This window comes from Aspergillus pseudodeflectus, assembly GCF_044049435.1.
Source record: "Aspergillus pseudodeflectus strain CBS 756.74 chromosome Unknown BJX68scaffold_56, whole genome shotgun sequence".
Lineage (NCBI taxonomy): Eukaryota > Fungi > Ascomycota > Eurotiomycetes > Eurotiales > Aspergillaceae > Aspergillus > Aspergillus pseudodeflectus.
Genome location: NW_027263832.1, coordinates 39082 through 62968, shown reverse-complemented (window position 1 = coordinate 62968; position 23887 = coordinate 39082). Strand labels below are relative to the sequence as shown.

Below are 23887 nucleotides of genomic sequence, written 5' to 3'. Positions count from 1 at the left end.
ATGTTGTGTTACGTCTTGGTCTGGCGTCCAGCTTTTGTTGGTTGCCGTGCCAACACTTAGTCTGCAGAACCCTCTGTTCTGGACGCTTTCGCGAAGCCGCTCAAGAGAATTGATTTGCCAATGAGAAGAGGCTTGCTGACGATCTGGAGGGGACTCTGGGGTAATTGTTCTCATCATGCCTTTCGGTAGATTCCTGTGGTGTAGGCTATAAAGACCACACAGCATGAAGTGCATAACCCCAGTCCTGAGAGACAGAAAAGTGAAGTGGAAAATCCACAAAATCCACAATAACTCTTTCATTTAATTCAATTATTACCGCGCTGCTGGTCGTGTCTCATAAATCATCCGTGTTGGCAACCCCTAGTCCGCAGAACAGCCCGTCTAGACGAGAAGAAAAGGTGGCGAATGAACACCAAACGCCATGCCTGTAATCGATTTATAGCAGCTTCTCCTTCATATCTCTCTCATCGAATGGATCCCCGAACTCATCTAAGATTCACCAAGTCAGTGATTGATCACTAAACGTAGGTGAAGACCATTACGTCTGCGGAGACTCATAAAAGAGAAGATCTGAAGAGGAGCTACTCACCAAGACTGAAATCCTGATCAATAACATATTCCATCGCCCGCTGATACTCTTCTTCCGCGCGTTTGGTCATCCACGAGGCCGCGGGCTGCTGTGTCAAGTCTGCCGTCCCCGATTCAGTGGCAGGTATGATGTTCCCGAGATCCGGCCTCACAGCAGTGCTCTGAGTCTGTGAGCCTGGCGGAGAAAGCTCCGAGGCGCCTGCGAACTGTGGATGGGTGGCCTGGGAGAGGCGGGTCGGGGTGCGGGTGCCGGGCTGCGAGTCGTCGACGTCGGAGAGGGAGTGGTGGGATTCGGGAGAGGAGGCCATTTGAGAGTCGCCATCTGGATCTGTATGGGAGTTAGTAGACTGATATTAGACTTGGAGCTGTTACTGGGCGAGTGATGCCTGGGGAGGAATGCGGGGTTGGATAGGGTCATCAATCGATGCAGCCGGGGTGCGAACCTGTAGCCATTATGGAATACCAAACGTCAAGCCTGTAGCTTGAGCGCAAACTGTCTAAAAGTAGGAGAGAACGCTGGTAGTGGAAGAACCCGGTGTTGGAACATGCTGGAGATGCTGGTGGGAGGGGAAGGGTATCTTAACTAAGCAGGCCTCAGCGGTTCTCCGCCAAATTCGGCGACTGTCGGTGTTTTTTGACCTCCTTTCCCCAACCCGTCCTCTCACTCCAGCCGCCAGACACACTACAACCCTCCAACTATAGAAGTGCATTTGGGCATTGTATTTACAATTTTTTGACTTATAGACCGCCTTCATTGCCCCAAACGTTAGCGCTCTTTCGCTTCACCTACACTCGTTTATACATTTGGGTCTGACGAATTTTCTGCCCTACTGCTTGACCATTTTCCGCCGCGACGCAATGAGTACAACGAAACTTTCAATGGGTGATGATGCATGGGGAGATGACTGGGAATCGCAAGCGGATGTTTGTCTCTCTACGCGCTATCCTTCTCCCTTGGCCGACAGTTGATCTGACCTGAGTGATTTTCCGCCAGAAACTGGACGCCGAACCGGCCCCACCTCCGCCGGAAAAGAAAGTGTCGTCCAAAGTTACCAAAGCCCAACGTAGGGCCCAGCAAGCTGAATTCAATCGTCAATTGTGGGCCGAAGCGTGAGTTTGCGCACTCGAGTTCTACAGATTGCAATCCGATCTGACAATGATTTATGCCTAGTGAATCGCCGCAAACGTTCCACTTCCTGGAAGCCACATCCAACGTCCCCTTGAAACAAGATATCAAGCCAGCTGTCACTCTTCTCAGTCGCAATCCGCAAATCGCTACTCGACAATCATCGTCGGCCGCTGGCGCGGCCAGGGTTCTTAGCCGCCTGGACCTGAACGCCGAAGACGACGACTCGGACGAGGATAAAGCACCGGAGCCAACAGCCGAAGAGCGACAGGCTATCGCGTTGCGGAATCTGGAGGAGAAACAACGCAAGTATGAAGAAGTCCGTGAAAGACTATTTGGCACACCGTCTGCCCCAACGTCTGGGGCATCCTCTCCACGCAGCGCAACGCCGCCGCGAAATGAAGGGCGTGGGAAGGGTAGGAGTCGGGGTAATGGGAGAGACACCAACAACAACCGAGACAGAAGAGAGCAGTCTGCCGCCTCAGGCAAGTCTAAGCAGCTCTACGACCCCAGTTCTCCTTCCAGACCCAACTCGTCCTATGGTCGAAAAGACAGGCAACAGAGTGATGAAAGAGGCCAGAGCGACCAGCCTCAATCCCCGCGCCAACCAATCCGCAGCCCGCGGGGTCCCGATGGCAGTGGACGAGGCGGATTTGGGGCATTTCGCGGTGGAAAGACAATTTAACTACGGGCGAAACATTGTGATACATGATGCGCTCTGTATTATATTGTCAACCACGCTCGGAATTACCGCTTCCGCTTCTTTTCAGCTTCACCTAAATAGGGGACCTGAGGAGAAACAGATTTCAAGGTGGTATTTAGGGGAGGCCTCTTCCAGAGTTGATTGCGTTTGCAAGTTGGGAAGTGTTGGGACGGTTTTCTGGGTCCTTGTCAGCTTGGTCCGCAGCGTAGCAGAGACTACCTACCTGCATAGCGCTCGTAGCTGTCGAGATACAGGTCATCTGTGCTCGTTGTTCTCTTGACTTCCTCACTATTCTCGATCGCATCCACCCACGCGCCCCATCGGCTTCCTGGCTCCGGGTCCGGCCACCCGCGATACGGCTTCAATACACGATTCAGACGGACCATCCATGGTGCGATTTGAACATCCACAAATGAGAGATTTGGACCAAGGAAGAAAGGCCCTTGGGGATCGGCTGCTCCAACCAGCGTATTGAAGTGGTCGCGGAGTTCCTCTGCATGTGTGATTTGCTTCTGCTGATTCTGCTCCTGCAGGAGGCGATAGAAACTGGGCACAATTTTGCGATTGATCTACGTCTGTTAGCCTTTGATGTTCAAGTGCTAGTGCAGTCGCTACAGTCAACTCACATAGTCCGCCCACAGCCGACAATGCGCTCGCAGCTTCGCATCGCCGGGCGGAAGGAGGGGAGGGTCGAAATTCAAGTCCTCAAGCTGTCGACCATGTCAGCTTTACTACGCAACATCAGGGTAGATACCCTTACATATTCGAGCAAGACGGTGCTCTCATACGAGCCCCAGTCGCCATGCCGCAAGGCAGGAACAAGACCTCTAGGGTTCACCTCTAGCAGCGATTGGGGTTTCTGATAAGGATCGACTTCAATATACTGATAGGGGATACCTTTCAGTTCCAGAGCTATCCATACTCGTTGCACGAAGGGGCTGAGCTGTGTTAGCGCAAGGGCTCTGCTAGGGAGCTTGTCTTAACTCTGGTACTCACCAGAAGCAGCTCCCGAATAGCTTCAGGTCCGAGTCTCCGGAGTGGTTCGCTACCGTCTCAGCCGCGGTGCCGGTGGCTTGTGTATGGTAATTTTTCTGAGTAGGCGTGTTGGTCGACATTGCCCTAGTCTTTACCGTGCTATTAGAAGATATGAGATAACACCCAATGAATGAGAATGAGCAAAAGGACCGAAGTGTCAAAAGTGCGCAGTAGAAAAAGCATGAAGAGGCTTTGACAGATCGAAAAAGCGGGGAAGGAAAGTGCCTGACCAGACAGTGACGTAACCCGGTCGACTGATAAGCAAAACAAAGAAAAAAAGTCGAGCTATCAACTCAGACGAGCATCAGGCAACTCACTTACAGAGAATGATTTCTTCCTCTCTCTCGCCTCCTTCAACAGAAGCCGTTGCACACTATTCTTCTTCACCCGATCGCTCTCCTCCAGTGTATGCCGATGCCCACCACTAACCCCATCATTCTTCCCATTCGCACCATTCCCATTGACGCGCTGGATCGTGAAGAACCGCTGTCCATTGGCACCAGGATGTCCCTCCGGCAGCGGTGGATTAGGCGTTAGAACCCCAAATGGCTGATTCTCAGTACCACCACCTGCCGCAGAAGTCGATGAAGGATACTGCAGCATGACATTCATATTGGGTAGGGAGGGGTCCGCAGCAGAAAGCGGCGTCTCAACACCGAGACCTACACCAACGCCCGGAGAAAACGGCATGGGAATATGATCCGCTTCACTACCAAGGACACCACCACCGCCGCCCGCAGCGTATCCGGGAAAGTACTCGGTGATCTTAATCTTGACGTCGCAGAGGTCCCGCTCGCGCGCCGTGCGCTTCCGCTTCTTCTTGTTCGGGTCGTCGGATTTGGGTGTTCCGGGAGGTCGGCCTTTAAGACGGCAGTCCCAGTAGTGTGAGACGAGGGGCTTGCGTTTGTAGCGCTGGGTAGAGCGGTGGGAGTAGACGTTGTCGACGTGTGGGAAGTAGGTTCGGAATCTAGTTGGGCTGGCTTTAGATTATGGATTGTAGGAGGGCAATGACGGAGGGAGGGGAAGCCGTACTGCTCTTCGCTCATGACAATCATATCTTCGACGTTGAAGAGCCGTGCTCTCCATGCTTCGAGATCCGGCGGGTCTAGTATCGAGGCTACGTCTCGGAGATAGCCGTGTTCTTTCGAGGAGAAGATGGATTCGTTCGCGTTGTAGGATTGGAGTTGTTGGGGGTGTGTTTGGTCCGATGGCTAGTTCACATCGACAAATCAGCAATCTCGTTCGCGACACATAACGCAGGCGAGAGAAACCGCGACAATGGCATGGCGAACCCATCTGCCCACTTCACTTACCATCAATCCCCCGTACGGATCATCCTGCGGAAGCGAGCGCGCCTCAGGCGCATGTTGGTGCGGCTGCAGGGCATAATGGTCGAATTCCGCGACAGCATGCTGCAGCGGTTGCAAGGAGCGGGCTTCGATATCGACGTCAAGCTGTTGTTGCTGCTGCTGCTGCTCTTCCGGGGAATGCTGGTGTTGATGGTGTGGGTGTTTTCCACTTGCGGTAAGGGAGGACGCGTTCTCCGCAACGGAGGATAGTAGTGGCTGTAAAGGACGGAGAGGATCGGGAGACCGAAGTCTCAAATCGTCCATTGTCAAGAGGAATTAAGAACGTCGGTCCTTGTGCCCCCAATCGCGGATAGTTTGGATCGCCAGCTACTCAGACGCTGCTTTTAAGAGGAGGTGGATGGAAGGCGGGGGTTGAAGCGGCGTCACGGGTGGCTCGGCTTAAAAGGCCGACACTCCTGAACAACGGAAAAAAAAGGACGAAGGGAAAAAAAATAGAAAACCAAGGACAGGGATGGGCACGTGCTAAGTCAACAAGAGACACTATCTTTTCATTTGTCTATTCCCAGGTCATGTATCGGAAGCACGCGAAAAAAAAAGAAAAAAAAAGAGAGGGTTTCCATCATGTTGACAGGTCGCCTGCGAGCTTTGTACAACAGTAACAAGGACACACAAACTCCACGTTATACCCAAACAAAAATCACGACCCTCCTTGAACGAGCAGCAGGGGAAAACAAAAATATCCATTGGCGACCTGCATTTGCAGTTTCCACCCCACCACCCCTCTCCCTTCTTCCCGCCTATGAGGTATTGAAAATTGGAATCTAATAACCGTCTTCGTCGACACTATGCTCGTGGTACATATCTAAACTGTACTTGGCGAACTTGCTCCTTGCGCGTATCGTTTCGCCGAACCGCGAAAAGAGAGGTGGCACAAGGCAGAATGCCGTTGCGACGGCGGCCAGCAGCGAAACGGCCACGTTGGCCCCGAGCTGGCCGAACATGGGACTTGACACAAGGGGCAGGATACCTGAAAGAAGCGCCCGGATCAGGCTGAGGGCCGCCAGGCCGCTTGCTGCGTAGCTGAGGTAGCTGTCTGCGAGGTACCCGCCCAGCACATAGTCGATTTCGTTCAGCGCGTACCCGATGAGAACAAGGGCGAGCACGGACACGACCCAGTGCAGGCCTTGTACTGCCGGGGGGATCGTCCAGGCAAAGACCCAGAGTGATCCGGCGAGCACGCCAGATCCGATCCAGAACCCGGCTAGTTTGTGCTCGGGTAAGAGGATGTGACCACCTTTGCGACGCCGTTCGATCAGGTGCAGGTCCAGGTATCGCGTCAACAATCCCAGGCTTAGCCCGACACCGATGGCGATGAATGGAAGGCATGCCTGTTTAGGTGTGAAGCCCTGACTTATGTATATTGGCGGCAGAGCTTGGGTGAAGAGGTAGACGAGTGCGGTCGCCACGGCGCTCATGACCGAAACGGTGAAGACAATGAGCTCTGTGAAAAAGAGACGGATGGGGCGGCCTAGCGCGACGCGGACGAATGTCCGTAGATCGGGTGCACTGTCAGGGTTGGAACTCGTGAGACAGTCGATGTTGGTTATTTGCCGGAGCTTGGCCACTTCTCGCTCCAGCAACAGAGAAGGGCGGGATTCACGTATTCCCAACAAGAGGAGAGTCAAGATTCCGGTCACAACAGCGGAAATATAGAAGAGCCATCTCCTGAATCAAAGGTTAGCCCAAATTGGCCGGTAGTGCGTGTATTCCTGACACCTACCAGTTCAGATCAGTTGTGGTAAATGTGCCCATGATGGGCCCAACAACCAAACCAAGGTTAGCCACAAGGGCCCATATCCAGATCATCCAAACCCGATCTCGAGAGTTGAACATGTCCTCGATACTGCCGACAACGATGGTGCTCGGAATAGCAGAGAGAAACCCGCCGAGAAGACGGCCAAACACAACTCCCTTGATGGACGGAACGGCGGCGACGATGATGCAAGATATGCTGTAGGTCACAGAGCTGATGATGTAGAGCTTTTTGCGGCCAAAACATTCCGAGTACGGCGGCAAGATAATTCCCCCGATGGCTTGCCCGAGCAGATACCTGTTGAATCATCTCAGCGTCAGCCCGTCCTCAACCTGGTAGTAGGTGGTAAAATGGGGTTGACGAACACCGTGACGAACAAGAAGATACATAGTTCTTCTGACAAGTCGAACTCCACCGCTACAACGTTCGCAGCCGTTGACTGATTGTGTCAGCATATCCGTCCGGTGCGGGGGTTTGGATGCAAGGGACCTACACCGGCCGTGCTGACAGCAGTGCTATTATGCACAGCGCTCGTTAGCTTTCCTCCAAAGAAGCATATCAGGAGGCCCGGAACATACGTGAAGAATTCGAGAAAGATCAAGAGTGAAGCATCATAGATCTTTCGAGAAATGTTCCAGTTGCGAGGATGTCTCGGATTGCCAACGGCCCACTGGATGTGATAGCCATCCGCAGCCATTCTGAGCCCATACTGGGCCAGAGTGAGTTGCAGGGCATCCTTGTCGGACTCTAGCTGAGACATTGCACATAGATCCCTTCTCCACGATACCAGAGCTTTTCGAGAGGAAGTCGGGGCCACTTTATAGGACGCAGTGGATACGGCTCGACGAGAGGAAAGGGGTAGGAGGAAACGTATAGGCTGCCATTGCTCCCATTTTCAGATGTCCTCGAAAGTTCCTAGAAGTACTTTAGCAGGCTAGCATCCGCAAGACAAGGGGCCAGAGGGACAGAGGGAGCGCCAGACAGTCGAATGGATAAACCAAAGCAAGGGGGGCGATGTGATGCACCTACTGGCTGTATGTTGCACCCGAAGCCTTGGTGTAAACTCCAACGGCTCCGGCAATGGTATTGGCCTTCCGTGAACATTCTGGATGGGCCTCTGGGGTTCCTGCATTCCAGACGATGAAACCAAGCGGGAAATTCGCAGGACTGGATCAGCGGACGTGTGCTTGTTGCCCGAGCATGCAGGGAAGCAGTGGTTCGTGGACACAAGATAAGCGGATGAATGATCCTCTTCCAGTCGGCGAGATTGTTGCCTGTCGGGACACGTCTGATAAGGACCGAGACGAGGGTCTATGTTTCCGAATGGAACCTAGTAGGGAATGATGGACGAACAAGCTCCAGGGAGGGGCCCGAAAATGTGGGTGTTGCCAGTGAGTAGTGGGGACTTCCAGGTTCTCACTGCATTCCTCGCCCACGTCGAAAAACGCATCATGTGAGGAAACGTGACGACGTCATTCCCTGTCAATCAGTCGGTGCTTGATATCACTGAGAGGATTTGCTGTCCTTTTGTAGGTCGCTGATAAGCGCAGGGAGAGGAATGGATGAATCCCGGTGACTTAGTACCAGTGTAGGCTGATCTACGCATGAACGCTTATATATAGAAGGTAAAAATATGTGCATTCGTAACCATCATGCTATCCTGTCCATCATTCTATCCTCCTGCCGTCCTGCCTTGTCTTCGTCCAAATCATGGTCTATCCAGATAGAGCCCTACTTAGGTAGAGGCGTCGTTTATTCAGCGTTGCCGTTGTACGCAAGAGCGTTAGGGCTGCCGGCAACGTTGGTGAGAACACCGGGGGTGGCCAGCTCCTTGATACGGGCAGTCACTTCCGCAGGGGAGGATAGTCCCTCGAGAGCGAACAAGTAGAGAGACAAGCCGACAATGTGGGGAGTGGCCATAGATGTTCCCGAGATGGTGTTGGTCGCGGTGGAGGAGCCAATCCAGGCAGAGAGGATGTTCTCACCAGGAGCAAAGATGTCGACTACATCGCCATAATTGGAGAAAGAGGCACGGGAGTTGGCGCGGTTGCTAGCTGCGACGGTAAGAGCGTTTTCCGCGGAAGCGGGGCTGGTGTTGGAAGCATCGGCCTAGCAAAAGATCTCATTAGGCGCGCCGTGGCATGGAGAATAGACGAGAACTTACGTTGTCATTGCCAGCCGCCACAACAGAGAGAACACCGGCGTCAAATGCATTGTCAATAGCCTGGTTGAAAGAGTTGGAGTATCCACCACCTATCTCTAACAGTCAGAACCTATTTTCCTTATACTCAGAAACGAGCTGACACTTACCCAAGCTCAGGTTGATAGCGGCCTTGCCGGTGCGGCCCTTGCTGACAATGTCGTTGGCAGCCCAGTTGAAACCGTCAAGAATAATCGAGGTGCTGCTTGATTCACCGCGGAAGACTTTCACAGAGAGGAGGTTCGCCTGCTTGGCGACACCGTAGGTTGTGCCGCCAATGGTTCCAGCGACGTGGGTGCCGTGTCCGACACTGTCGACATGCTGGCCGCCTGCAGCGTTGTATGCGAGGCTGGCGCGTCCGCCGAATTCCTGGTGGTCAACATTGATACCAGTGTCCACGACGTATGCGTAAGTGTCTGCGCCGGCGCCGTTGGTGTCATAGATGTAGTTGGTACTCTGCTGACCTCTGTGGGAAATGGATCCGAGACCCCAGGGAGCGCCGCTCTGGGTGGTCAGGGCGTCAATATACCAAATTTGGTCCTCTTCCACGTAAGCGACCTGCGCGATTGTCAGCAATGTGCCCCCGCGTTCAATTGAGAATTATCAGGCCACAAACGTCTTCGCTCTTCCGGATCTCCTCGATGGTGGCATCGTCGAAAGAGCCGTAATAGGCCGCATACTTATTGATCTTGTAGTTCTTCTCGATCCCGGCGTATGAGTCGCGGTCAGAAAGATCACGGCGCTCGAGGTTGCGCTTGTGGACATTTGAAGCCCAGGTGACGTGAGTATCTATCTGCTCAGCTCCAAGGCCGGGCTTGAAGGTGACAATGTACTTTCCAGGGATCTTCTCAGCGGCGCGACGAGGTTCGACGGGAGCGCCAAAGACGGCAGGAAGAAGGGCCCCAAGGAGGAGGATGGTGCGCTTGAAGGAATGCATGATGGGTTCTTGAAGAGATCCCGAAGATCAAGGCTAGCCTGGAGGAGATTGCTTGAAGAGTGTTGCTGTTGTGCTGGTCGAGGAAGGAACGACGGGCATCGGGTCTCTTATAAGTTTTGAGTGCACTCCACCACCATCTCCAACTCTGCGTCATTAATATCCTCCATCACGAATGACAAGGATTTGCAAGTATTTGAAACTCACAGGGTGACATTGCATCTCTAGACGGCTGAGTTATTGTGCTCCATCGGAGAGATCGTTATCAATGGGATGGATGCCGATAGAGCACGCAACTGAATACAACGGCCACCCCATAGTCCAAAAGCCTAAAGATGACTGGGTCATCGGGCGATGACAAACCGCTGGATTTTTATCGCAGCGTGGGATCGCCTACCACTATCCCAGTTTCTTTCCACCCAGGCGCTTCTAAGCAGCGTCCCCCCCCGGTTCCGATTGTCACTGCCATGCATCCATATCAGGAAGGTGGTACACTCGATGATTGCCCAGCCGATGCTAATGTCGTGCGAGAGAGCTCAGAAGGCGGGAAGGTTTTGTGATTCGTCCTGATGTCTTCAGTGTGACCTTCTAAATGAGCTTGGCACCTTCACGCGACGTGCACTGCTGCCCGCATTTTGTTTCCTCAGGGATGAGTGGGTCTGGAGCAATGGAGGCTTGCCGGAATATTTCTAGAACAAGCCGGTGTGGACGGAGCTTTTTCCTATGCAGAGTTGCAAGCCCCCAGAGAACGTGCAGATCACTAGGATAGCGCCGAGGCTAAAGCGCTTAGAACAACCCCAAGCCCAGCCCATCTACTCAACGGAACATGTTTGTGCATAGCCTGGCGATTCCAGTGATAAGACCTCCTGAGCCTCTGAGGGTGACAAGTCTATGGTACGACACGAAACTCGCATGTGCCTGGAAGGGGTCTCCTGATATCTCCTGAGATACATAATTGACTGTTAGCATGGGTATCTCCAGAGTTTTTGTCTCGGCCTGATGCTTATCTTTACCTGCACCATGCCCCTGTCAGCACGCTGCTGTTGATTGATTAATAGGTCGTGTGGCCAGGATGGTCAGGGGTCAGCTCAGCACGCGGAGGACAAAAAACGCCAACAGATAGCGGCCAGCAAATGACGGGACACGACCAATCACGCAAGCAGGGAGCCAAGAGCAGATGCCTTCGACGGTCAAAAGATAGCCGAACTCTTGAACTGCATGCAACCTTGTATCCACCACGGGGACCTCCGGCGAGATTTTAGATCTTGGCGCGAATGTCGCCATTAACAGGGAGTTCTCACCCCTGGGAGCGCACTGTTATCACGTAGTTGAGGGTTGAGCGCTGCAGTGGCCTATGCGGTGAGAGCAGCCTTAAAGGGTAATGATCGGGCAATATCATGGTGGACGATCGATCTGGATGAGCGTCGCTGGGGAAATGCGAGATTTGGAGTTAGAGAGTGAAGAAGGAGGGGAGGAAGAAGGATTCTGGCTCTGCAGATCTTCGGATCCCCGCCGCTTGGCGATGCCTTAGCCTCACCAGGAACCAGCTACCACCCAAGTGAGGTTTAGCTCAAATTAAATGGGTTGATAGGGTCTACCAATGATATTTCGGATATTATCGGTGCGAATCGACTGCGAATTTAGATCAAACACTGTGTTTGCTCTCAAAGCTACCCAAGACGGCGTTTGCACGGTTCGAGGAAAAGTCCCACGCTTAATCTCGGCGGGCCTGCTGCTCCGCCCCGGCCGAATTAATTACCTTGACGATCATCCGACGAGACCCGGAGCAATGGACCATACAATACAAGTGTCTCTAGCCCTAAGCGAACAGTATGCTGCATTGCTCAAGTGCCCCGTCGTCTCTCGGCATCTTCTTGGATGGCATTTTCAGCCTTCGCCTTCCAGCCGTTCTCCCACCGCGACAGCGCTGGCCTATCCTCAATGATATCGTCCACCCCCCACTGCATCCTAGCCTTGTCTAGCGCCCGGTCCGTCTCGTCATCCGGACAGATGATGTAGAACGACCCTCGCTGCAGCGCCTTCTCCAACTCATCTGCCACCTGGCTAGATAGCCAGGCACCCTGCGGCTTCTGCACCTCGCTCTCGGACGTTGGCCCGACGTTACCCGAGAGGCCAGTGAACGTCCAGCCAGGAACAAGCATATGAGCCGAGATATGCGCGGTTGCCGGGTCAGACCGAAGGTCGTGGGCGAGGTGCTCTGCGAGAATCTTGATTGCACCCTTGGAGGCGTTGTAAGCGGGGTTCCGGGCACCAGGAGGGTTGGTGATTCCCTGCTTAGAGCCAGTTATGACGATTGATTTGGGCGATGTGTCGTTTTTGAGGAGGGGGAGGAGAGCGCTGATGCCATTGATGGGGCCGAAGACGTTTGTGTCAAAAATCTGGCAGTCATATTTCATATTAGCCAAACGCCAAGATCTAATAAGTACTGCGGTATGCTCAAGTGGCCTCCTACCGTTCTCCAGTATTCAGCGTTGTCAACCCACGGGTTAGAGTCTTTCGGTTTGGTTCCCCGCGCCGCGTTTAAGAGGACGAGATCGACCGTTGGGAACGTCAACCGGACATGGCTCGCCACGTTATCCCATTGCGACTTGTCGCCGACATCGATATTATAGGCTTCGGTCTTGAGAGAGGAAGAGGAGTCCGTCGACGCTAGAACTTCCTTTGCTTTGGCAAGGTTGGCTTCGTCCACATCAAGAAGGGCGAGGTGCATGCCACGACTCCGACAGAGTTTAGCGACTGCAAACCCAATTCCCGATGCTGCGCCCGTAATAAGAGCAGTCTTCTGACTTTGAAGAACGGCGGCCATCGTGAAATGAAGCGTAAGCTAACTGTGAGCTTGGAATCGAGCTGTTTTGACGAGGAGCGAGGGGCAGCCCAAGCTCCCGCTTTGTAGCTGCGGGGATGCGGAAATAGCGGAGTTAAGGTGTAAGCACACTGCAGTATGTTCTATTTAGGAGCATAATTGAAAGTCGCCGCCGATATGCCGTTTCCCAGAGTCATCTTTGTGTCGGGGAATCGGAATCACCCCGAATGCGAATCCCAGCCTAATACGATCTATAATATCCGTACATTGTGGGTACTCTCGCAAACTACTCCGTACAGCCAGAAGCTACGAAAGGATGAAACACCACAGGTCACCATTGACACTATAGAGGATGAAAAAGTATTCCCAGGCTCCAGGGCTTGAAAGGTCGACTGCGGGATAATTCGCTATGAAGCCTATATGCGAGCTCCCCCTGAGTTGTCTGTGTGACATCATGATGGATACAAGCTTTCAAGTCCTTTCCCCAAGGTACTGACCAGGCGAGTGGGCGAAGTACTAAACGCGCTCAGGAATCGGGAGCCGAAAACAAAACTTCAGCACGGACCTAGAGGCCATAGCTCCGGCATCTTCATGACAATGTCAGCCTCCAGCCTCCATTCACCTGCGCCCTTGTAAGCGGGGGTGGTGGCGGCATCGGCAAAGCACTTTCCTCGTACCTGATCTCCAAGGGAATCAAGGTGATCATAGCCGGCCGCACAGAATCAAACTTGCAGACGACAGCGCATGAGATTGGAGCAGCAGACTACTATATCCTCGACAGAGGTAACACGGCCTCTATCCCCGCTTTCATCTTATGGGTAACGACCGAGCACCCGGAGCGGGACTGCCTCATCAACAACGCGGGCGTGCAACGACCACTAGAGATCTTCAAGACTCCAACATCAGAGTTCCTCCAGAAGGCAGACCAAGAGATCGACATCAACATCCAGGGTCCGATGCACCTCGCCCTCTCGCTGCTCGAGCACTTCAAGGGGAAACCCAAAGCAGCCATCATCAACGTCTCATCGATCCTCGGCTTTGTACCATTCTCTGTCATCATCAATCTAGTTTACAACGGGACCAAGGCGTGGTTGCACTTTTGGAGCGTGAATCTGCGGACGCAGATCGCGTGGGCGGGACTAGCAGAGGAGATCAAGGTAATTGAAATCGCACCAATAAGTGTGGAGACGGACTTGCATCGGGAGCGGGAAGACCCTAACGACAACAAGAAGAGAAACAGTTCGAATGTTATGAGCATCGAAGAGTTCAGGGATGAGGTCTCGCGGAAACTGGAGGGCGCGGAGGAGATGGTTGCTCCCGGGATAGCTTCGGGTTTCGTGGACAAGTCGTATGCAGCATATGGAGAGACGTATGAGAAAATGACCAAGAAAACATAAATAGTATGCGGTTAGGAAGAAAATGATTGTGTCGTTTGATGCCAAAATGATATGACCAATGGATGCTCTCTGGTGCCTGGATGAAGACAATGGTATGCTCGAGTAACACAACTGGGGATGTGATTAAAGTGACCTCGGGAGTCGCTATCGAGTTGGGACCTGGAGGTAAGGGAGTCACATGTTGACTGGACAGCCTGGACAGCCTGGACTATGAACCTTCTTCTCTCACGCCGCGTTCAAGTAACACCCCATTCTCTTTCAACATTGGCAACAACAACAGTCAAACGAACGGAAAATCAAGATCTGGATCATAATACCCATTCAACTGCATGTTGAATGGATCCCAGAAGAACATGTCAGAAAGTCCTTGCTCAGCCTCCTGCTGTACCCTCTTCTCACGGTCCAGCAGGTTGTCCTCTGTGCCAGGATACGACGGTGCTGCCATCTCTGCGTTACGCAAACCCCCATCCGAGCGATCCTCTCCTTCCGCCCGATACACGCCTCTCTCACTGGACTCTTGATGCCTATACAAGCGGGGTAGAAATGAGTGTCGCGACGCTAGGTGCTGCTCAGCAACCTCCATACCTTCTACTGTACTGTGTTCCGGTGACGATTGCAACATGGACTCGCGACCCAGGGCGTCAATCAATCGCTCCGCATCTCTCAGACACTTGATTGTGTTACCATATAGCTGTGCTAATGGGGAGGCCAATTGGATTGCCTCTGTGAGTTTCTTTTTCAGGGAAGCGATGCAGTTGTTACCACTTTCTGGCAATAAGCGTGGCAAGTGATGCAAGATCTGAGCCACCTGGTAAATGCAAACAGGCAGCGACTCGTTGCCAAGACATTCGCTGGATTCAAGCTGATACAGATGGGACCATAACTCGCAAAGCTGAATGGCTTTACTCAAACATTCCCTCTGACAATACTCGATGAAATCGGATGGTGTGATGGCCAACGCATCCTTGGACACTGACTCGCGGATCCCGGGCACACAGAAGCGGTACAAATCACAATGGCACATCATCCACAGTGAATGGAGCGCCGCATAAGTACTAGCCTCGCGAGAATGGCCAACGACCACCAGCCTTTGCGGAGTGAGCTTAAGCTCAGGCGGGAGATTCTGCTCAAACACGTCTAGCTCAGCTTGAAGAGTTCTCATCTCCGATTGGCTCTCAGCCGGACTTTTGCCGCTTCTCCGCACGTCTTTTGTGTATCTGGTCGTGATCAGCTTAATTCCGGCATATCACAGTACTTCGACAAACCTTACCTTAGGATTCTGTCTCTGGTGGCTAAAAGCGCAAGCTGAAAGGCATGAGGGTGCATATAGGGCCCGAGCTCTTTAGCAGCATCGCCGAGGAAGCCAGCCTTGGAAGCGATTCCCAGCTCAAAGCTCCGTTCGTCGCAGGGCAAACGAATATGCATTCTCTCTACCGGACAGACTTTCAGATCTTCGATACCCCCAGAAAACAGCCGGTCTAGCTGGTAAATAACCCAGACAAGCCGCCTATGCGACTCTTGAACGAGTGGGTCTAGTCCATCACGCTCATAGTTCAGTCGCATGGTGAAAGCCGATCGAGCGGCAAGAGCCAGGAGGCTCCATGCATCAGCGGAATCGCCGACTTGGTATCGAAACCGCAGTAACAACACCAGGACCATCAAATGTGATACCGATTGTTGTCCTATCCGTTTCAAGACATCCTCTTGTACTTTCTGAAGCCATGCCCGAGCCATCGCCTGCCCCTCCGGTCGGGAGCCGCTCGTGAAAAGCCCGATCGCCACTATGCATTCAAGCAGGCTTGAGTTGAGAACATCCTTGCTCCAGTCAGCAAGGACCGTCGGTTTGTGCAGAAAAACCGGAGTGGCCGTGTTCGTTGCGTTGAAATAGGCATCGATGAAACCCCTTGTTGCTGTCTTGTCCAAGGGCCAGCCTGACATGGTGGTTGCACTACTGGCCACAGTTTTAGGCGTCGGTATGCCTATAGCACCGTCATTTCCACTTGGCGGAGCTATGCTGGTGCCCAGGTCGCAAGCCAGGCCTTTCGATTGGCATCTCTCACAGGGGCTCGTCCCGGAACATTTCGTTTTTGTCGCTCGGCAGTTTCCGCAAGCTAGCCGAGTTCTCTTTCTTTTCAGCCCAGCCTCCGTAAAGTCCAAGGCCCGCCTATTTTCAAAGATAGGGCTGGCCGAACGTGTGGCATAAGAGCAATTCAGATGGAGCCGAACACAAGCATTGCACACAGGCTGGAGACGGTCACATTTGACCTTTCGGAGTCGACATTGGTTGCAGGCTGGGAGTGTTCTCATCACCTGGAAATTGCCGTCAGATCCAGGTTTTGAGACATCATCAAATATCGCACTGTCGCCTGCGACATGCTCGAGAGGGGAGGCCATTGTTTGAAGTCTGGTGCGGGCTGGGGAGATGACGGATGTCGGCGGATCGATGCGACCGGGTCGGATGGTAGAGCGGAAGTCGGCCGTTTGCGCAAAAGGCTGTCTCGATGGCGATAGCACGCTAACCGCGTTAGTGTTGGCCTTCCTGTTCTTCACTCTCCACCATGCTCATAAGCATCATCGATATTCGATGGTATGTTCGTGCAAGATTTTGTGGATTTTAGATGCTCGCTCGTCTTTAGGGATTGATTCAGGCTTAGTGGCATCTGACTGACGTCGAATCAATAATGGAAGAGCACTTTTACGCCAATTACCTGAGAAATAAATATTGTTGCGAACAAGCGAGCTAATATGATGCTTCTGTAGGTTCTAGTTCAGTTCTCAAGTGATCGGCCAGCCCTTTTCAGACGCTCCTCCATTTGTTCCCTCGGGCTCTTCAGGTCCACCTTCGGAAACCGATCATCTTTTTGCCACGGCAAGAAATCACTTCCACCCACCAGCCACCGAAGAACCTCTTTCTCTAATTTACCTACCAGCTCGCGGTATTCGGGTGCAGCCGCGAGGTTATGCATTTCGTGCGGGTCGGCAGCTCGATCGTATAGCTCTGAAGGCTCATACAAGCGGTAAATGTAGGCATATCTTTCATCTCTCAGGGAAATTGCTTTGCCAACCAGGGTGGTGTCTTCGTGCTGAAGACCTGCTTTGATGTCGTATGGATAGGGCGCCTGCTCGAGCAGAGGTTCCTCAGACGTCAAGAAGCCACCCTCGGAGAAAGCGTACTGCTTATGCACGGTCAAGTCGCCGACGAGAATGGGAATCCAGGACTTGCCATTATGAGGGAAGTGCTCGCCGATACCTGAGAGCTCGAGCACAGTCGGGACTAGATCCACCATCTCGGTCATTGCGTTGATAGTTTTACCCTCTGGAAGTCCAGCTCCTCCAATGATCAAAGGCTCTCTAACGAGAGTTTCTGACAGCCCTGATGGCCACTTTTCGATAAGGCCATGATCTCCCAGGTACTCGCCGTGATCGGTGAAAAACATGGTCACGGTATCTTTCCACAACCCTAGCTCGTCCACCTTCTTCAACACGCGGCCGAACTGGTCATCTAACCGAGTGATCATCCCATAATACGTGGCCTTGATCTCCCTCCAGATCTCATCAGTCGCATGGCCTGTTCCGTACCTTTCTCGAATTGTTTTCATATACCGGGGCTCATAGCCGGTCTTCGTTTCCGGCTTTGAAACGACATCGGCCATCTTGGAACGTTCATACATGGAGAAATAAGGCTCCTCCACCTGAAATGGACAATGTGGAAAGAGAAGCGGCATGAACAGCACCCATGGCTTGTCATCTGGTGGGCACTCGAGCCACTTCAGGGCTGACCGGACAACGGCTTCATCATAGTCCAGGGCTTGGTTAGCATTTCGCAGACCCTTGTAGAAAAGCCGGTTCCAGACGTTGTCTCTGTCGGCATCCTCATTGCCGCCACCTGCAAACTTAGGTGTAAACTCAGGCGTTTCCAGGAAGCCGTATTCGGTGACGCTCAACTCGGTAACCGTTGGCGCAAACGTATCGCCTCTGGGCGCCAGACAAGCAATGTGGTAGCCATTTTTTTTCATGCTCCGGAAGATATTGGGCTCCCACGGTTTGATGAGATTCTCAAGACTGCGGTGGCCACTCACGTGGGGGTAGCATCCGGTGAACATGCTGCATCTTGACTGCGAACAGACCGAGGCCTGAGTGAAGCAGTTGGTGAAAAGGGAACTGCGCTGTCGAAAAGCGTCAATGTTGGGAGTGTTGATACCAGATTTGCCATCTGTAGTGCAGCCTAGCGAGTCGTATCGCAGCTGGTCTGGCATGAAGATGACATAGTTGGGCCTATTACCGCCGTTCTTCGAGGACACCTCCAGCGGGAGAGGTTTCGGAGGCAATGAATATGACGCCATTTGGAGGATGTATGGTAAATGAGGTCGATAAGAGAACTGGACTCATCCTCGAGAGAGGTGATGCCTTTTCAAGCAAAGCAGGAGTCACCTCCACCCGTCACAGGCACGACCCGCGCGTTCAGCCGTAGGCCGACCCGATGGTGCGCCGGCAAACCCCCGACGAACACCGGATCTCGGGGTGGGACTCGTGGCTAGCACTGTCTAGTCTAGCTACCCCAGGATTTTGACCCAGTTATCTTCCTCATCTCCTCTCTCGCGTGTTGAGTGGAGCGAATCACCTCACCCCTTCCGAGAATCATATAAATGTGCCGATGGTCCCAATGACTACCTATTATACACCTCCGAGTTTGGGCTCGCTTGGTATGTCCATCTTATCTTGTGGCTTTGGAGACATCAACGACTTAGATCACACCGACAATCCATCATGGGCTTCACATTCGACGAGGCCCGGTACTTCAACCGGACCCTCTTTCTCTCGGTTTTTGTCATCGCCGTGTCGACATTCAACTATGGCTTCGACAACCAAGCCTTTGCAACAACGCAGGCCATGGATGCCTTCACGAAACATTTTGGCGAGTACAACGAAGGCACCGGTAAATATGCGCTCGACTCCCGCTGGTTGTCCCTTTTCAATAGCTTGAACTATATTGGTTTTGCGGCAGGTAAGTTGGCTTTTCTCTTCACTAGTCCTTGGAATGAAGATGGCCAACGAGTTCTCTTCCTCTAGGTGTCCTTGTCGGAAGCTTCATCTCTGCTCGCTTCGGCCGTCGTTGGTGCATGTTCGTTATGAGCGTTTACGCCCTCGCTACGGCCACTGTGACCGTCACGTCCAATACCAAGGAACAAATAATGGCTGCTCGAATTCTGAACTATGTATACGTCGGCATGGAACTATCGGTGGTTCCTATATTTCAATCTGAAATCGGTATGAGATGCCAGATTTTCCAGGCCCATTGCTGTGCCACTAATGCTGATTACAGTTCCTGCCCCAATTCGTGGGTTGATTGTCGGGACGTATCAACTTAGTCTGACATTGGGAGGAGTGGTCATAAATGCCGTGTGCTACGGAACTAGCCGCATTGATGACAACAAGGCGTGGCGCATACCCCTGGGTCTTTTCTATATAGTCCCTACAGTCATTGCAATCTCGATTTTCTTCGTACTAGAGTCTCCCAGATGGCTACTACAGCAAAACAGAGTGGAAGAGGCCAAGTTGAGCCTACAGAAGCTTCGCCAAGGAGCTTTCACGCAAGAAGAGATCACCAACGAGCTTAAAGAGGTGGAGTTTGCACTGGCGAACGAAGCAGAACAAGGCAGATTTGTCGAACTCTTTCAAGGCAAAAACCTCAAGCGAACACTCATCGTCGCGGCGGTCAACTTCTTTCAACAGGCGACTGGGCAGGCGTTTTCGTCCCAGTACGGAGGCGTCTACGTCCGATCACTGGGCATTATAAATCCTCAGCTGTTTACCTTGATGTCGAGCTGCATCAGTTTTGGTGTCATGATATGTGTTCTATTCATTGCCGACAAGGTTGGCAGACGGTAAGTTAATGTGGGTCTAAATGGTTTTCGTTTACTGACGCGGTTAGGAAACTGTTGCTATTTTCCTCCTGCGTATTGATCGCGGGACTCATTACAATGGCGAGTTTAGGCGTCGAGGAACCAATCACGACACCTAGGATGAAAGGAGTGGTCGCCATGATTGTCGTATTTGGGTGTGGCTTTGCCTGTGGTTGGGGACCATTGACATACGTTGTCGTGACCGAAGTTACTTCGCTACGACTACGAGACCATACTTCTCGTCTCGGGTTTGCCATCAACGTCTGCTTCAAGTAAGTTCAGCTGACTATTTGGCAGTTTTTTTTTTGCAGCTAATATCTTGGCCATAGTTTCGCCGTCAACTTCTCAGTCCCATACCTGGTATTCCCCGATGAAGTGGGCCTGGGTAGTAAGGTAGGGTTCATCTTCGGCGCAGTTGCGCTTCTCTCCTTGGTCTTCACCTACTTTTGCGTACCGGAATGCAAGGGCAAGACATTGGAGCAGGTCGACTGGCTATTCAACAATGGTGTCCGACTGCGGGACTTTGGCAAGACGGATGCGTCGGGAATGCTAGAGGGAGCCGGCGGGGTCAAGCCGCTTGATGATATCGAAGCTGCCACATCGAAGACCTTAACCTGCAGCCACGTGCGAAAGATCTGAGCCGAGGGCGGGGATGTAACTAGTCCGCGGATAGGAAGCTTGGACTACGTCACATTAATATGCATTGTAGCCTCTTTGTACGTAGGATGTTGAGCACCAACCAAACGTATACATTATCTGATCTTTACGCGTTCGCAGGGCTGGTCCACCTCCAAAACCGGTTATCAATGTTCTTAGTGGAATTAAGCATCTATTGCCAAAGGATAGTCTAGAGCAAGAAACCTGGAACCACTATTTACATTGTAGGGCTACGCTGGTGCCTAGCCGGATGATGTCATCGGCAGCCGTCAGCGTCATGTGTTTCCACCTCGATCCGGCCCATTTACTTCTACAACAACACTCCAGAGGAAAGAACCAACGGGCGACCCCACTTCCAAACTGATGGAATAGAAATATTATGCCCTCGCCAAAAACAGACCATGCCGTACTCTGCATCCTTCTGCTAACTATCCTGCTGATGTGTCTGTTGAAGAAGCGGTCTTCCAAAAACCGCGCTCAGAAACTACCAAGGATGGTTTCGTGGAACGTCTACAACTTGTGCCGTGGCGACCGTACCGTGAGCTCGGAATTGGCGGATGATTCCAAGCGCGCGCCGTATAAGGTTTTCAAGGAGCTGTATGAGGATACGAGAAAGACAGAGAAACAAGCAGACCAAACCAATGTTACGAGTGATGAGCAGAGTGAGTATCTCGAAGACCAGGAGTTGAAGAAGGCCGCGGAGTGTGGAAAATGGGGAGGTGCGGTTCCGAGTAGGTTGTTTCTAAAGGTACAGATCATCTCTGTCTTTCGCAAATCGCCTTTCGATCATGACTCCACCAGGGCATCGACTAACCGAGACATAGATCTACCATGATGCGCTTTGCACGCTAGACAAAAACCCACTTGGCGGAGTCGTTTCTCCGCCGCTCATGGGGAGTAATGGTGTTGTTCCGCTAACGATTGTTGCGCCACTGCCGGATGTCTGTCGGCACATGGCGAACTGCATCGCCCGCGCGGAGAAGGAGGTCTTTCTTGCGACGAATTACTGGATCTACTCTGATGCTTCGACGTTAATTACCAATGGCTTGAAGGAATTATCAAGACGCGCTGGTGAGCGTGGAGAGAAGGTTGTTGTCAAGATTCTCTATGATAGAGGAGATCCTAGGCAGGTATGTCTCCACTCGTGGGAACTTGGATTGAGAGCAGATGTAACTGATATTGCAGGTCTGGGATAATCGTCTCAATGTCGGAGAGAAAAGCTACGTGACGGGCAAAGTCCAGTTACCCGCTTCAGAGGAGATTCCGAATATCGATATGCAGGTGATCAACTATCACCGGCCAATTTTTGGAACATTCCACGCAAAGTTTATGATTGTGGACCGGCGCATTGCGCTCTTACAGAGCAGCAATATTCAGGATAACGACAACCTGGAAATGATGGTTCATGTCGAGGGACCGATTGTGGATTCTCTGTACGATACTGCGCTGATCTCTTGGGGAAAGGCACTGGAACCACCCTTACTAATGCTGGACTCACCGGCGGCTACTGCTCCTATCCCGAGTTTCTCAATGGAAACCGACAAGCTTTCTGGAGAGGGAAGCACGCTTTTCGAACATAGTATTGATGATCCGCATTACGATGTTGATGTCAAGGCCGAAACGAGGAGGGTCAATGGGCTAGTCAAGCCGCGCGATGGGGAATCGCGCACCCAATCGGTCTCGCGTCTTTTAAGTAAGTCGGATCAATTCTAAGCTGTGTTCAAGCTGACCATGGCAGATCACACACTTCAGCCCACGACAATCGGCGATGCACCCGACGAGGACCATATAAATGAGATGGAGCCATATGTGCTCCACATACCGCACGAGCCATTTCCGATGGCCTTGGTGAACAGGGAGCCTTACGGATGTAAGTTTATGGATGTATTCAAGACAATGTCCGAAGCTAATCCCTATAGCCCCCGACCATACACGCACGATTGTTCCGCAAAACGCAGCATTCCTCGCTGCGATCAAACACGCTGAACACTCAATCTTTATACAGACACCCAACATGAACGCCGAGCCGCTGATTGAGCCTCTCCTCGAGGCCGTGCGTCGAGGTATACTTGTCACATGCTATCTCTGCCTCGGCTACAACGACGCCGGTGAGCTGCTCCCATTCCAAAATGGGACAAACGAGATGATTTCGAACCGGCTGTACGATTCTCTCGAGACCGACCAGGAACGCTCCCTACTCCGAATATACAACTACGTCGCGAAAGACCAAACCAAACCGATTCACAACAAGTTCAAGAAGCGAAGCTGCCACATCAAGCTAATGATCATTGACGAAAAAGTAGCTATCCAAGGTATGCCCACTCGCTGGCACATTGTGATTGCAATGACAAGGATTTAACCTACGTCTAGGAAACGGCAACCTCGACACCCAATCCTACTACCACAGCCAAGAAGTCAACATTCTTCTCGATTCGCCTCTCATATGCCGCACCTGGCTCGACGTCCTCAACCGCAACCAGAATACCGCGAAGTACGGCCTTGTAAGCCCTGACGACGGATGTTGGCATGATCTCAATACTGGAGAGCTACCAATGGGCTCGCTAGGTGTTGATCCGGGGAGCTTCAGTTGGGCGAAGGGGGCTGTGGGAGTCGTGCACAGGGTGCGGGGGACCGGTGGGTTTTAGTGTAGAATGACTAATGATGGACAATCAGTATGATGTATAGATAGAAATGATGTCTTTTCCCTCTTTTGAGGAGTGTTGATTTCACTACATCCTTTTATATCCGCTAGTAAAACTATGTGGGGAGGACTCACGACAGGGTTGCTTGAAGACCATGAAAAGTTGTCTACCGTAGGGCAAGAAAGAAATGTTATACAACAGTCAAGCCAAACGAACAATCCTCGGAGGATTAATCCTCCTCCTCATCCTCGTTGTGGTCGTGAGCCTGGTCGAAGCAGACCATATCAATCACAACAATGACATAAGCGTTAGAATCTCTGGCCGTGACAAGTCCCGGACCGGGTTCCGCCAGGACAGAGTCAAGTGCTTCTCTGTCGACCATGATGGCAAAGTGGTGGTGCTGGCCCGGATGGGCAAAAATCGATTGGTCATTTCCGAATTCGGATTCTATGAGCTGGTGATGGCGTCTAGTAATCATTATTATTGAAGCAATATAGGACACAAAGAGTATACTGCTAAACGTTCCCCTTCTCCACACCCTCTAGCACTGGACCCTCCTGTCTATCCCAAGCTAATCTCCCCCGAGTTCCGCCCCATCCGGCCCCAAAGACCTCGAGTTGAGTAACTTGTGTCTTGCAAACTCCCCGAAGCGCTTGAGAAACCGACTCCAGCGTGCGTCCTCGGTGAAGTAGCATGTGCGGCATATTATGAGGTCCCACGCCTGCTAGCCGAAGCGGTTGAGCTCGTCGAGGACG

The 23887-nt window shown here is 52.3% G+C and overlaps 11 protein-coding genes across 11 annotated transcripts; 4 read left to right on the top strand and 7 right to left on the bottom strand.

The window, feature by feature from the left end:
- Window positions 1–436: 436 nt before the first annotated feature.
- On the bottom strand, window positions 437–1041 carry BJX68DRAFT_271046 (uncharacterized protein; the record flags this gene model as incomplete). Its single annotated transcript, XM_071046865.1, has 3 exons — window positions 437–489; window positions 590–916; window positions 1032–1041. 3 exons carry the CDS (start codon window positions 1039–1041, stop codon window positions 437–439), a joined length of 390 nt encoding a protein of 129 aa, XP_070894662.1.
- A 405-nt stretch (window positions 1042–1446) lies between these two features.
- Window positions 1447–2399, top strand: BJX68DRAFT_271045 (uncharacterized protein; the record flags this gene model as incomplete). The annotated part of the gene is made up of 3 exons (XM_071046864.1): window positions 1447–1512; window positions 1583–1698; window positions 1760–2399. The coding sequence occupies 3 exons, from the start codon at window positions 1447–1449 to the stop codon at window positions 2397–2399; spliced, it is 822 nt and encodes a 273-aa protein (XP_070894661.1).
- A 133-nt stretch (window positions 2400–2532) lies between these two features.
- Window positions 2533–5065, bottom strand: BJX68DRAFT_271044 (glutathione S-transferase family protein; the record flags this gene model as incomplete). The annotated part of the gene is made up of 8 exons (XM_071046863.1): window positions 2533–2594; window positions 2641–2986; window positions 3044–3127; window positions 3178–3355; window positions 3414–3541; window positions 3774–4419; window positions 4485–4663; window positions 4766–5065. 8 exons carry the CDS (start codon window positions 5063–5065, stop codon window positions 2533–2535), a joined length of 1923 nt encoding a protein of 640 aa, XP_070894660.1.
- A 518-nt stretch (window positions 5066–5583) lies between these two features.
- BJX68DRAFT_271043 (putative MFS multidrug transporter) lies at window positions 5584–7335 on the bottom strand (the record flags this gene model as incomplete). Its single annotated transcript, XM_071046862.1, has 5 exons — window positions 5584–6487; window positions 6543–6872; window positions 6941–7014; window positions 7069–7090; window positions 7154–7335. 5 exons carry the CDS (start codon window positions 7333–7335, stop codon window positions 5584–5586), a joined length of 1512 nt encoding a protein of 503 aa, XP_070894659.1.
- Window positions 7336–8192: 857 nt separating this feature from the next.
- BJX68DRAFT_169951 (S8 family peptidase) lies at window positions 8193–9848 on the bottom strand. Its single transcript, XM_071037039.1, has 4 exons — window positions 9392–9848; window positions 8886–9333; window positions 8740–8828; window positions 8193–8684 (listed from the first exon to the last, which is right to left on the bottom strand). The coding sequence occupies exons 1-4, from the start codon at window positions 9710–9712 to the stop codon at window positions 8328–8330; spliced, it is 1215 nt and encodes a 404-aa protein (XP_070894658.1). The 5' UTR covers window positions 9713–9848; the 3' UTR covers window positions 8193–8327.
- Window positions 9849–11212: 1364 nt separating this feature from the next.
- BJX68DRAFT_245211 (SDR family NAD(P)-dependent oxidoreductase) lies at window positions 11213–12577 on the bottom strand. Its single transcript, XM_071041463.1, has 2 exons — window positions 12183–12577; window positions 11213–12108 (listed from the first exon to the last, which is right to left on the bottom strand). Exons 1-2 carry the CDS (start codon window positions 12534–12536, stop codon window positions 11554–11556), a joined length of 909 nt encoding a protein of 302 aa, XP_070894657.1. The 5' UTR covers window positions 12537–12577; the 3' UTR covers window positions 11213–11553.
- Window positions 12578–12987: 410 nt separating this feature from the next.
- On the top strand, window positions 12988–13930 carry BJX68DRAFT_278598 (uncharacterized protein; the record flags this gene model as incomplete). Its single annotated transcript, XM_071048578.1, has 2 exons — window positions 12988–13022; window positions 13138–13930. 2 exons carry the CDS (start codon window positions 12988–12990, stop codon window positions 13928–13930), a joined length of 828 nt encoding a protein of 275 aa, XP_070894656.1.
- A 9-nt stretch (window positions 13931–13939) lies between these two features.
- BJX68DRAFT_169939 (Zn(II)2Cys6 transcription factor) lies at window positions 13940–16372 on the bottom strand. The gene is made up of 2 exons (XM_071037038.1): window positions 15201–16372; window positions 13940–15147 (listed from the first exon to the last, which is right to left on the bottom strand). The coding sequence occupies exons 1-2, from the start codon at window positions 16322–16324 to the stop codon at window positions 14211–14213; spliced, it is 2061 nt and encodes a 686-aa protein (XP_070894655.1). The 5' UTR covers window positions 16325–16372; the 3' UTR covers window positions 13940–14210.
- Window positions 16373–16698: 326 nt separating this feature from the next.
- BJX68DRAFT_278596 (alkaline-phosphatase-like protein) lies at window positions 16699–18287 on the bottom strand (the record flags this gene model as incomplete). The annotated part of the gene is made up of 1 exon (XM_071048577.1): window positions 16699–18287. The coding sequence occupies exon 1, from the start codon at window positions 18271–18273 to the stop codon at window positions 16699–16701; it is 1575 nt and encodes a 524-aa protein (XP_070894654.1). The 5' UTR covers window positions 18274–18287.
- A 410-nt stretch (window positions 18288–18697) lies between these two features.
- On the top strand, window positions 18698–20472 carry BJX68DRAFT_278595 (general substrate transporter; the record flags this gene model as incomplete). Its single annotated transcript, XM_071048576.1, has 5 exons — window positions 18698–18935; window positions 19001–19198; window positions 19254–19815; window positions 19863–20105; window positions 20163–20472. The coding sequence occupies 5 exons, from the start codon at window positions 18698–18700 to the stop codon at window positions 20470–20472; spliced, it is 1551 nt and encodes a 516-aa protein (XP_070894653.1).
- Window positions 20473–20813: 341 nt separating this feature from the next.
- On the top strand, window positions 20814–23219 carry BJX68DRAFT_169926 (IQ calmodulin-binding motif protein). The gene is made up of 6 exons (XM_071037037.1): window positions 20814–21238; window positions 21315–21620; window positions 21676–22183; window positions 22229–22360; window positions 22410–22802; window positions 22861–23219. The coding sequence occupies exons 1-6, from the start codon at window positions 20870–20872 to the stop codon at window positions 23133–23135; spliced, it is 1983 nt and encodes a 660-aa protein (XP_070894652.1). The 5' UTR covers window positions 20814–20869; the 3' UTR covers window positions 23136–23219.
- Window positions 23220–23887: the final 668 nt, after the last annotated feature.